The 13601-nt window shown below is 38.5% G+C and overlaps 2 protein-coding genes across 2 annotated transcripts in view; one reads left to right on the top strand and one right to left on the bottom strand.

The window, feature by feature from the left end:
- Window positions 1-9757, top strand: part of CACNA1D (calcium voltage-gated channel subunit alpha1 D) — a 247120-nt gene extending 237363 nt beyond the window's left edge. The window contains exons 44-45 of the mRNA XM_019537015.1: window positions 1198-1518; window positions 2772-9757. Coding sequence (XP_019392560.1) covers window positions 1198-1518; window positions 2772-3065 — 615 coding nt within the window. The 3' untranslated portion in view covers window positions 3066-9757. The remainder of the gene's footprint in view (window positions 1-1197; window positions 1519-2771) is intronic.
- The window catches only part of CHDH (choline dehydrogenase), a 28590-nt gene continuing 20758 nt past the window's right edge, over window positions 5770-13601 (bottom strand). Inside the window, exons 6-7 of the mRNA XM_019536918.1 lie at window positions 11931-12033; window positions 5770-11282 (exon numbers count right to left, since the gene is read on the bottom strand). Of these exons, the coding sequence (XP_019392463.1) occupies window positions 10864-11282; window positions 11931-12033 (522 nt within the window). The 3' untranslated portion in view covers window positions 5770-10863. The remainder of the gene's footprint in view (window positions 11283-11930; window positions 12034-13601) is intronic.

The following is a 13601-nucleotide window of genomic DNA, read 5'->3' as shown; positions in this document are numbered from 1 at the left end:
CTCAAGCAGGTCCAAGGAGGTGATCCTCCCCCTCTATGCGACACTGGTCAGGCCACAGCTGGAGTACTGCGTCCAGTTCTGGGCGCTGCATGTCAGGAGGGATGTGGCCAGCATCAAGAGGGTCCAGAGAAGGGCCACTTGCAGGGGGCAGCAAGACAGGCCCTACGAGGAGAGGCTATGGGACCTAAACTTGTTCAGCCTCCACAAGAGAAGGATGAGAGGGGATTTGGTGGCTGTCTAGAAACTGGCCAAGGGGGACCAGAAGGCCACAGGAGAGTCCCTGTTCCACCGAGCACTACTGGGAGCAATGAGGAATAATGGCCATAAGTTGACTGAGAGTAGCTTTAGGCTAGATATCAGGAGGTGCTACTTCATTGTCAGGGTGGCTAGGATCTGGAACCAATTTCCAAGGGAAGTGGTGCTTGCTTCTACCCTGGGGATCTTCAAAAGGAGGCTAGACAGTCACCTTGCCGGGGTCATTGGACCCCAGTACTCTTTCCTGCCCATGGCAGGGGGTCGGACTTGATGATCTGCTTAGGTCCCTTCTGACCCTACCAACTATGAAACTATTTGCATAAATTTGCCGTAACTGCTTGCATCTGGTGTTACTTTCCCAAATGCTAGTTAGTTAAAGCTTCATTCTGTACTCTGATTGAACTTCAATAAGCTTTATATTACCACAAGATCTTAATTCAGATCAACTAATGTAGTTTTGTTTTGTATCATGAGATGAACTCTCAGTGGCCTGAGTCTCACTGCTCTGACAGCATGGTGGAAGGCCCAGAGGTTTTGTCAGCTGGACAAGCTCTTGCAGTCATCCAAATGGTGCTATCTGGGCAGGTCCCCTTGAAGCTAGTATGCAAGACCTTTAACAACTATTTTAAGCTTCAAGCTAACCTCTCCTTATGCTGTTGTAGCAGCAAGAATTGGTGTCAATATTTGGTTTATCTAACCTGTTGAATATATTAAGCAAATATTAGGCAGATATTCTAAAAGTGACTTATGGAGATATCAGTTTGTGGTGTGACTGCAAATGAAACTACTTAACTTCCTCCTTTTCTTCTACACTGTTGAGTGCTACAAAAGATGTCTCTCTTCATAGCAGCTGTCTAAATGTTTGGATTGGATTTAAATGAGGAATAAACCTGCTGGGGATTATTTGAGGCCCATAACTATTAAACCTCTTCCTTTTACCAGGTCATGGCTGTTGCAGGTCTGGATTCCAGTAAAGCACATAAGCATTCACCAAGTCGTTCAACACGTTCCTGGGCCACCCCACCAGCCACCCCTCCCAACAGGGACCGTACTCCATATTACACCCCGCTCATCCAAGTTGACAGGGCTGAATCTACAGAACACATGAATGGCAGCCTGCCTTCTTTGCACAGGAGCTCCTGGTACACAGATGATCCCGATATCTCCTACCGAACATTCACACCAGTCAGTTTAACCATACCTAATGACTTTAGGCATAAACAGAGTGACAAACAAAGAAGTGCAGACAGCTTGGTAGAAGCAGTAAGTACTACATAAATCCTTAAAAGTAGCCATGAGTGTCTTGTCTGTTCAGTTTTGTGTTCATTTTGCAGTATCCATGACCAAATGCATCCTAAATTACAGCCAACATATACTGGATTTTATATATTTCACTGGAAATGCTAGATTTCAGATTAAAACTTCCACATGGTGTTTAGATAAGGCAGGTGTTAAGGGAAACAAAACCTTGAAATCAAAAAGCTCCACTGAATACTGAGCTGAGGGTCTAGTCCTAGAATGTGTGGCAGGGAGAAAGCAGGCTGAAAACCTGGGAAGTTGTATATTAATGATGTATCAGTAATAAAATAAAAAAGATGGGAGCATTTAAACTGTGAGCAGTTTAAAGTATGTGGTTCAAAACAAAGTTTCACAGTTAACACAAAATGCTTAGGATCACATAATGTCCTGCCTTTTTATAATGGCATAAAGGCAAGGAATGGTACCTGGAGCCCTCTGGGCAGCTCTGTGGAGGGCTTAAGCCTTTCACAGTCCTTGCACTGACCTGAAAGCACAAGGACCTTGCAAATGGGGATGACGGGTGAAGTAAGCTGATGAAAATGAAGTGCTTCCTGAAGGGGCATCTCAGTAGCTTCTTTGCATATGCTCTCAGGAGTACAAGGAATAATTTAATTTTCAAAGATGTGAAGGCAAAGTGGTCTCTATAGCTGCTAAGTATTTTAATTCTCTCAGCTGTAAAAATGTAGTATTCTTGCTTTATCAGTTCTGCTGCCACTTACAATTTTCAGGTCCTTGCTTCCAGCTGTCATTTCCCTTCCATAACTGTGGGTTAGACGACACTTTAAATCTTTAAGTTCTTTGCTGACAATATCACCAATAGAATGCTTTTGTATTTCCAGAAGTGTCTTGATCACCACCTTCATTTTTTAGCCCACTGTTCAGACCACAACCCAAAGAATTTTACTATCATCTAAATAAACCAGCTTCTACTTATATTCTGTTTGCTGTTTATCAAAGGCGTAAATCTCCCAAGGAGAATTTCAATGTTATGCATTACCAGTTACATGTTTAGAAAACTTTAAAACTCTGGCCAGAACCATTTGAGTGTTGGACACTTAAGTTCTTTACATTGTTGCTCTCATTGCTGCAGGTATTCAGCATAGAGTTCCATGGATTTTGCCCTTGAGTGATCTGGGAGGAATATGAGGCTTTCTATTTATTTACTGATGATTTATTATTCAAAATGTGAACTGAACACTTCTCCATTTCTGTTTCAGGTACTTATATCTGAAGGCCTTGGGCGATATGCAAAGGACCCTAAATTTGTTTCAGCAACAAAACACGAGATTGCTGATGCTTGTGACATGACTATTGATGAGATGGAAAGTGCAGCAAGTAACCTTCTCAATGGAAACATTAGCAATGGGACCAATGGGGATATGTTTCCCATTTTAAGTAGGCAAGATTATGAACTTCAAGACTTTGGTCCGGGTTATAGTGATGAAGAACCGGACACTGGTAGATATGAAGAGGACTTAGCTGATGAAATGATATGCATTACAACTTTATAGTATTTAGCAAGGAGAAAATGATTTCAATAACAGAAAAAGTGCCTCATAGTTCAAAGATGCTAGGCACTAGTTGGAAGTAATAATGAAACTAGTTTTGTACAAGTGATGTCACACCTCAAGGAAGCCATAATTTATTTATTAGTGTCTCTAGGTTGTTGAAATGTGATCAAAGCTTCAGTCTGTCAAGTACTTTTCCACAGAATCTTCAGTTCCTTTGCAGGAATAGGGTTATGTCAAACCAGATTCTGACAATCCCATTTTCAGAGGGCTAGAGAAGGATTTTGAGGTGTAATATCTTGCCTGTCTTTTACTCTTGTGCTACTGTCCTTCATAGTGAAGCAGAAGTTTGTCAAAGCAGTGTCAGTAAAAGTCCAGCACAAAAATATGTGGAGAAGATGACCATGTGAGACAGGTGATGACAATCAGAAGCGTCATTACCTCTGCATTCAATAGCATATCAAATATTCACAGCATATCCATTTTGATTTTGTTTTCAAACTTGCCTCCTGGTTTTGTTTGGTTTTTTTACTATTATTCTAAGATACAATGTGTCATGCTCTACCTGTTAGAGATCATTAAAAAAAAGAAACCAGAAAACCTTTCTGTCATATGTAACACCAGTTTACATAGGAAAATATCATTCAGATAGTCTGTTTTATGACTGTCATGTTAAGGGCAAAATATACTGGAATAATTGCATTCTTACTAATGCACTTGCAACCAGGTTAAAGTAGAATTAGATAAGATAGTTTGTTTAAAAATTATATAGTAGAAATTATTGTAAATGAATTGTAATATACAATAATTTGTATTTGTAAAGAGATGTTCTATATTTTGTAATTATTGTACCGTAATTGAACTGCAGCAATATTTATGGACCCTAATTATTGTAATTCTCCACAGAATTCTAGATATAAGTATTTTTACTTGGATTATATAGTTCTATAGGATAAATATTTAAATAGAGCCACCTTCTCAATGTAAATCTCTTTTTTGGATATAATGTCAAGTTTTAAAGGAAACTTGACAACACACAGATTTTTTTAAAAAAATATTTTGAGTCGATACAAATCTCTCTTTACGTAAGGGATGCACAGTTGACTATTTGCAGTCTTATACATGAAAAGTTAAAAATGAACTTATTTTAAAATTTTTGATTGACAATAAACTGTGATTTTATCTTTTAATAACCCCACAAAATAGATCATACTGATTTTGAAAATTGGTGAGACCATACCAAGGTACTATTAACCTTGTGACAATTATTAATTTTAACAAAAATGATGATTTTAACTAAGTTGCTTGCCTCAGTATATAGCATTTGGTTTGGAAATAACTTTGCAGCTGGATTAAAATCTTGCTGAATCCCTTGTATGTGTCACTTCTCATAATGAAAAATCTAATCAAGTGACTCTACAGAATCAAAAGATTCCTGAGAAGCTAAATAGTACTTTGTTGCCTCTACCCTTTCTGCTGGTCTACTTAAAGGATTTATTTTTATGCAATCAAAAGAGGGCTTAGATATTGTTCACAATGCAGTAAAAACCCTGATACAAATTTTTGAAACTAGTACAGCCTGGAAAAAAAAATTAAAAATCTCAAAATCTGTTTATTTTCTTAACACTGGATAAAATTGACTTGTTGCTGACAAGTTGTCTTATCAGGATTTACCTGCACTTCACAAGATAGGTAGCAATTCAATTCACATTTTTAAAATGTGATGTTTAAAACCTGTCAATAAACAATTTGTACATAATGTCAATTTCCTATGGATACCTTACAGACCTCCTCTGGAATCATTCTTATTCAAATGCCAGGATAATAACTTAAGTATTTGTAAATTATTTCTTGACCTACATCATTTTGTATTAAAGCAAATGCAAAATGTTCTTCAGAATAAAACTGTGTAATAATTTTATTATACTTTGGACTCCTTTCCATGAATGGCATTTCTAAAAGTTAAATTCTTAGTGCAGTGTTTGGAGGGAAAGTCCATCCTTTCATTTGGAAAATATGATCCTTAGTCCAGAGTACTGACGTCCTTAACTTCCTTTTATATGAGTGCTCTTCTGCATAAAAAAATTCCAGCTACTTAATGCTGAACAGGAGATTTGTGTATAATGGGACACATTAACAAACCTGGAAAAAATATATTTAAAAAAACCTATTCTGTAATGAATAAGACATTTTTAACTAAATTGTCCCTTACAGACTATCAGTTTGAGTCTTGCATATATGCCACTTCAGACTAGGATTTGCCGAGCTGGTTGTTTAGCATTAATCACTATAAGTGTTTTCCTAGCTTACAAAAAACAGAACACTTTGAAAGTCTACAAAATAATAGTTCCAGCTCAGATGAGATTAGCATAAAAGTGGCAGTGGAGATTTTCTAAATTGGGAAGCATATAATCGTGAAGCTGTAGAGACTTCAGTTGGATTAAAAGACCACCTTTAACGTCAGAAAATAGACACAAAAATTAATTACTGCTTTTGAAATATTTCACTTAAATCTCCTTGCTATAGTGATTCTTCATAAGAGATTCCAAATGCTATAGATGCCATAAGTTACATTTCTAAAACTAAGGCCCCAGTCCTACAATAGAATATCCCCAACTCTTACACTTGCAAAGAGACTAACCGACTTCCTTAGGACTTTATGCACACAACTCACTTAAAATATATCCCCTTATTTAGAGCAGATTCATTTTTTTACAGGAAAATACAGACTTTTAAAAATTATAGTTTAAAAATGGGTTATAATGGTCAATACTTCACTATTACAACAATAGAGCAGGGGTGGAAATGTGTTACAGAATAAAGATGCATAGAACTTTCTACTTAGCAGTAATACTGTAAGTCAGTACAAGTGTCTGTTTAATGTCTACCCTTTAAAATCTTGTGATTTGCATTCAGTAATTCCTTTAATTATGGAAAATAACAGCAATAGATTGCCCTATTTAAGCACATCTGCCACGTTTGTAGGTCACTCTATGTATACCTTTCCACACATACTGACCTATTAATAAAGCATCCAGTCATTAATAGCTGTTGGAACACACATGGTCAAATACAATTTTTCCTAAGGATAATATCATCCACAATTTGCACAGTATATTTTGGGAGTCAAAAGACAAGAGACCCATCATTCAAAAATTGCTTGGATCATCTAAGATGTGCCTGGTTTTCATCAACAATAACTCTTCATTTTAAATGTATTTTTGTAATAAAGTTTGTAAATGAATTTATTCTTCTGCAAGTTTAGGTTTTCTGTAAGTAAGTTTTACAACCTGACCCATTTGAGTGACCTTTCAGAAACTTTGAAGACAGGAAAAAGGCAGTTTTACAAATACTGCTAACTTCCTATGTTTTTAAAAACAATCTTTCACGCTGAAACAAACATTATAGGGGAAAATCCATACAAAAAGTATACTTAAGGCCAATCTTTGTTTTATTCCATTTTGCTATTCCAAATATCTGTTGTTGAATAAATATCTCCTCTAGCTTGATCATCAGGGACTTCAGTTCATGTCTGAGAGAGAGCAGAGAAAAATCTACTGCCAAGGAAATGACAGGGATCTCATTAGCACAGACCAAGTAAAGGCTCCAGTAGATAAAAACAATGAGCAAACTCCTATATGGCACACAGAACCAGTAAGATGCTGGCATACCAAGAATAGTAAAAATCCCAGCTCAAACAACTGTTGTTAACTGTATTAGTATCCTGAAGACTCTTAGGAAGGTTTCTGCTGCTCACTTTAGGGAAAAGTGCAAACAGATGGACTTGTAGTATCATTTGTATTACAACCAAATGGGCGCATGTACACGTGTCACTAGGGCGACGTTGTTACTGCACCCTGATTTAGTACTTCCTATACCAGGAAGCACATCGCTATGATGACATAGCTGCTGGTCAAGCACAGACGCCCACAGATGCTACAGCAACGTAGCATCAATGAAAAGAAAATTTTTATACAAGAGTCTAAGAAGCTGGATTTTCTGGACCCACCAGAAAATGCTTGCTGTAACTCAAAGTGAGGTTAAGGTAATTTTAAACATGCTTCTGCATCCTCCCACTCTTGGGGTGGTGGGCTCCAGCCTAGTCATACCATATTTGAACATCTTGCATGAACTGCCAACAGCCCCCTGAAGATGTCTCAAGATAAGAACCACTTAATCTGGAGCCCACAAAACTGGACAAGGGCTAGCACAGGAGCCACCACTGGCACCTGAGGATTTGGTTCAATGGACAGAATTCTCAAGGAACCGATCCACTGCTGTACACCTGGTTTGAATCACAGAAATGACATAACTCAGTCCTAGCCCTCTGAAGATGAGGGCCTAAATTAATAAAATAACTGCAGCTTCACAACACTTAGAGTAAGTATGGATAAGGGAAAAAAAGAAAGGAAAATAACCTAAGATGTGTGTGTATATCCACAGCTTCAGGGAAAGAGTTGAAAGAATCGTGAAAACTAATTGTGATAGCACTATGCAGCAATGCGTTCATAAAAATGACAGTTGCAGCTGTGCATACTAACTTAACTTTGCCATTTCCTGACCTGTAATTACTCAACACAATGTAGGATGGAACTGTGTATGGTCATAATTACAGAATGATATAGCCTGATAGTCTTCTGCAGTTACATAAACAACAATTCCTGCCTTGTATGCCAAAAATGCAAGCCTGGCATATACTACGCTATTAATCTTCAAATAAAAGGACTTCCACCAACACACAGCTTCTTAAAAATGTTTTGTACATCAACTGCAGAGTATTGTGACAAGTCTGTCCAAAACACAGTACTCTTTATATCTTGGTACTGGTTACTCTAAATGCTATTAAGATACCTACTTCATGTCTTTAACTTGAAAATCCTGAATGCAGCAGTGCCAAGTGAAGATATTACACAATCAAAGGCACAAAGGACATAATTCATCTCTACACAGGCACAGTTGCTTCAAATGGGTTGACTTAAAAGCACAGTAGATCATCTATTACCTTAAATATTATTGTTGCTTTCCTCATTGCAAAAGAACACATCATACAGAAAGGGTTATCTGACTCCTGGAACGGTATCCATTGCTGTCATCTTCTCCCTTCAGTATCCCTGTTTACTCTTTATGCAGTTATTCTGACAAATCATGTCCTTTCCTCAGTTAACAACAGGGCTCCACCATCTCTGCTTTGCAGCAGCACTAGGTAGGAATGAATATCTGTCTAAAACATCTGCAGTTATCCCTCTAGCCAACTTTTGAGTCAGCAGGTTTTATAACCTAATCAAATGGTTTAAAATTCCATTTTTCTGGAATAAACTTATCCCTCTTTTCACTGGAACTCCTAAGCAGGCTGTTGGGAAGTTATTTACTTGCAGCTCCCAAGATCTGCATTAACTGTCCTTTCATATATTTCTAATGTCTGCTTTCTGCTGAACTACTATTAGAATGTTCTCTTACTGCATGTAATAGGCATGTTTTTCCTTCACAGGCTGATAACAGTCTCTGACTTATGCTAACGCTATTTTTGTGATGTCTAAACCACAGGAGCCTTTGCTTTAAAATTTGACTCTACTTGCATTTGTAAGATTTCCTTTAATTCACAGAATAAATCCAAATACCTCTGCAGCTCAGTTCTTCATTTTTTTTATAACAGCACAGGAGTCTTTATCCTAGGTGTTTTATAGTATATACATTACAGCAGAATTTAAATGTATATACTTATATGTAATATTTCAACAGACCACTTTGCTGTTACAGATGTGTGCGTGTGGATCTACACACACATACATTCCTCTTGTGCACACAGAGGGATATAGATAGATATATCCTGGTTTAATAACCAAAATTAATTCTGAATACTTCACATTTTAGTCTGATTATGCAAATTAAAGCACTAATATGAAAAATATTCCAAGGATTGTAATGGTAATAAGGATGGATTATGCAAAAGATGATGCACATTTTTCTTTATCATAAACATCAAGCAAAGTATTGGGAAATATAAAATCGGATTCAAATAACTTTTTAAAATGTACTGAATCATTGATACATACAGCTAAAAGTGACCCCAGGAGATAATCTATCTTAGCTCCCCTGCATGAGGCAGGATACTTTATACCTAGATTATTGTTGACAGATATTCGTTACGCTTTTAGCAGTATAAATTATCGGAAACTGGTCCATACTCGTTTGGCATGCAAACCTGGCCTAAACCCATAACAGAGAAGTTCAGCACCCAGACTGGTTTAAAAAAGTCAGGACCTGGTCTTAGATTTGTGCCTTTCCCATACAAAGGGTGAATGTGTGTTCTGTTTGCTACTGATCTAAACTATGCCATGTACAGAACACTGCTTAACTTAGATCGATTCTACCTCAGGCTTTTTGAATGTCAGTACCTAGCCCTAATGCACAACTATAGAACTGAGACTGCACCCATTTTCTAAAGCAACACTTCCTGTCAGAAGTGTGGGAATTTTTCCTCAGTAAAGACTTCAGGATCAGCTCCTAACTATAAATTATAGCCTGACTTCCTTTCTCAGCTACTACCCGTGAGGGGCGAAAGCGACTGTAATTTCCACTGGTTTGATCTTGATTTGACTTTTTTAGTCTCTCACACGTCACTAGGCAGTGGCTCAAGAAAGTTTCCTTGACAGGTTTCTGCTTAAAAAAAAAAAAAATTCTCGGGGGGGAGGGGGAATCAGAACAAATTAGATCAAAACCCAAGAGCCAAGATACCTTTATTCTTTTATAAAGGTAAATGAGCCAGAAATCTTCAAATTAACTGAGCAAATGAATATAGAGTTGATCTGGGAAGAGGTCTCTCTCTAAATTAACTTGGAACTTTATTTAATAAACCAATTCTTTGGAACTCAAGACTTTGGAAGTCTCTTTGCCACCTAAAGCTAAAATCCATGCCCTTCTATGACTTTATTCATATGAACACAAGCCAAAAAAGGTTAAATTGTGAATTGATTGCTGTTAAGCTAATTCCAAAAAATAGAATGTTTCTAAAAGTTGCCCTTGTATATATTTTTAAACTATCAACTCCATTTTTACATTTATTATAGAGGCTCTGAAGTACGCCATAGTTGTCAAATATATATGTCCTCTTTTTCTTTTTAATTATACCATTATGTTAATACTTATGCCCCCATTTAGTACAATTCCACCTTCATGTTGAAACAGTGATCGTACCCTATATGACTCTACCCACATTACTACAAAAGATTACATGAGATAAAATAAATTGCACAGACACTGACAGCTGTGGTGAAATTTGTTGGTATGGGGTACTGCTCTCCTTGCTTCGTGCTGATGTACCTTACTCCAATAAACAGACAACACTTACTTCACATGCTAGGCTTATGGCCTGACTGAACCTTCCTTCCTCAACTTCCTTGCTCTCTAAATTGTCAAGGAACAAAAGCAATTCTGGGCGTTTTACTGTCCTCTGCAAAATGGTTGATATCTACCCTTTCCATCCCATGCTAAGCCACAAAGGTACTGAAAATCTAGCTGTTCCCCCATGATTGGCTGTTTCAAATGGTAGAATTGCCCCTTGTCAGAATAACTGTCATTAAAAGCAGGTCATTTACACAAATTTTAAATAAATGAATAGTTTCCGTGCACATATTGATTTAAAAAGTATGTATTCAAAACTAGTCAGAAAGTTAGTGAATTAATACCCTCCGTATTTTTTTTTCTTTTTTTTCAATAGCAAATTTATTCTGTTGGAGAAGTCTAAGGTAAAATTCGCATGTATGAGTAAAAAAACACAGAAAATAAACGGTGGGCATATTGTTTAGTGCTGAGTTTCCAAATTGTGATGTTTATATACAGGAACATCTTTCTCATGAAGTGAAGGGAGCCCTTTAATTATATCAGCAGCCTTCTCTGCAATCATGATGGTTGGTGCATTCAAATTCCCACTGATAATACTAGGCATTATGGAGGCATCTACAACTCTCAAGTTTTCAATCCCAATTACTTTAGTCTGGGGATCAACTACAGCACAAGTATCAGAGGGCTGCCCCATTTTACACGTGCAAGAAGGATGATATGCACTATCAGCCTTCTGCCTTATGAAAGTGTCTATTTCTTCATCAGACTGTATGTTGCTACCTGGCTGAATTTCAGGACCACGAAATTTTTCAAAAGCTTTTTGTGCAAAAATCTCTCTGGACAACTTGACACACTGACGAAATTCCCAGGCATCTGTTTCTGCATAGAGAGAAATCAAAATGACTGTAAATACAGAAACATGTTGCAACACTTCCCTGCACATAACAAAAGCCAAATTGCGTCATATTAGTACAAGGCAGAACGCCAAGCTGAGAAAAGGAAAAATCCATGCACAATATAAGGGCTCAGTCCTGTTAAGAAAAGAGCAAACAACCTTTTTTCTCAGACTCAGGTATGTGTCCTCAGTATGGACTAAGTTGTCACTTGTCCTGTGCACCTAAGCAGGGGAGCAGTGAGAAAAAGCCCCCCTCTCCTCCTCATTCCTCTGCACAGGCTACCTGGATGCTCCTCAGTCTGAGCTTGGGGTGGCAAGCAATGTTCATGGTGGCTACTACTCACCCTCCCTACAGGGAACAAGCAAGAATTATGACTCAATTTGACTAATTTTTCGCGGGAAAGGAACCATCTTTTTGCCTTGTGCTGATACAGTGCCTAGTATGATGGGATTCGGGTAGATGGTACTACCACAGTATACACACTTACTGTAAGCAACAGGCAGCTAGCACAGTGCAGAGCAGGGATTAACTTTTGCCACAAGCAAGCAACAGATTACTTCTCCCTGGAGCATGGGAAGAATAAGGAAAAGAACCGAATGAAACCAGCTCAATAAAGGAATCGTGCACTTACCTGTTGACAAGTAGTTAGGTTCAATGATAGGATGGTCCCTTGGGTCTGCACTTTTCAGCTTGAGCCAGCCCACACTTGTGCTCCTCATGGGCCCAACATGGACCTGCAACAGCCCCAGCACACTCCATGACAAAAAGTCAGCTGACATGTCTAAGAAGCCAATGCAATTTTGAAAAGTATGGACTCTCCCAAGAGATTTTCCATGTGTAAAATGTTAAACAGGGAGCACAAAAAGTAGAGGCCACTGCAAGAACATTTTCCCTGTTAAACTATCTGGTTGTATACAAAGCAAAGGGGAAAAATATTATTTTTAAGACAACACCTGTTCTTTTCATTTGGAATGCCACCATTCCAGTGCATCAGTAGCTGAGCATTTATTTGACCAAATTACTATCATCATGAAGTGAAAAGACCAGCCAGGAGAAGCAGATGTGCATACTGACTGTTTCCTGGTGTGTAATATAGTCTTTCGGCACACACTGCATATTGAGACAACATGAATAAAGAATAACTAGGAAAGAAATTACATGGAGACAATATTGTTCCAAGCAAGGCCAAGCAAGGGCATAATCCTATCTCCACTAACATGTGCTGAGGATCAGGCCCACAAGCCATAATTACTTAGATTATAAAATCGTTAGAAACAAGTCTGGAGGAGGCCATCTGGGTCATTAAGATCAGTTCCCTGAAATTATAGGCTACTACATAAAAGGCTATAAACTCCACGAATCCACAGGGACAGCCTCCCACCCACACAACACAAGCCACAACACGCCCTTAACAGCCTACAACAAACTTAAGATAGTACAAAAGATAAAAAATAGTACACTACATGAAAGGAACAGAAGAGATCAAGAGACATCAGGGCTCTATGATGCTAGAGATTTTCTTAAGTAAAATATGCCAACCTGGCCCCAAAAAGTGAACCATGAGAGACTGAGAAACAAAAAAAACCTCAATGGTCCTTGTCCATCCGATTTGAGGGAGGAATTCCTTCCTGGTCCCAAATGTGATGGCCAGCTTACTCCTGAACTTGTGAGACCAGCTTAACCCTAGAGATGGGTTCAGAGCACACTAAAAACCCCCACCTATCTATGCATTGAGAGGAAACAAATCCATTCCAATCCTTACAGCTAAACAGATCCTTACATCTTGGCTAGTGTGTCTTGCCCACATTATTATTGTAATCATATAATAATTTACAAGACTGTTATCCAATAACCATCTCTTCTGTAAGATCCTCACTGCCTACCAAAATTAAGTTTAAAATAGCATCATCTCTTGTTGGTTCTGTGACACTGGTTGAAAAAAATCAATCAGCCATGACAACCAAGGATATCTGTCCAGCATAGTGACGTCTTGGTTCATAAACCTGGGTACTAGGCCTGTGCGAAGCGGCTAGTATTCGCTAGTGATTGGGGGGACAGTGATTCGATTCAATGATTTGAATCACTGTCCTGAATCAATTTGGTCGAATCTCCGAATCACCCAGGCCCATCCCCAGCCCCTCTTCTAGCCTGGCAATGGCTGCCCCACCTGCCCCAGCTCCCAGCACTTGGAAACCACCCCCCCTGGACTCACTGGGTGCTGCCAGGCGGGGGGCGATCCCCACTGCCCCCCACTGCATGGGGGGACCCTGCACGAGCCCCCTTGGCCCCCCTCTACTGTCCC

The sequence above is a fragment of the Crocodylus porosus genome, unplaced genomic scaffold (genome assembly GCF_001723895.1).
Source record: "Crocodylus porosus isolate Cpor-Errol unplaced genomic scaffold, CroPor_comp1, whole genome shotgun sequence".
NCBI classification, from domain to species: domain Eukaryota; kingdom Metazoa; phylum Chordata; order Crocodylia; family Crocodylidae; genus Crocodylus; species Crocodylus porosus.
This window is presented reverse-complemented; position numbering and strand designations above follow the sequence as displayed.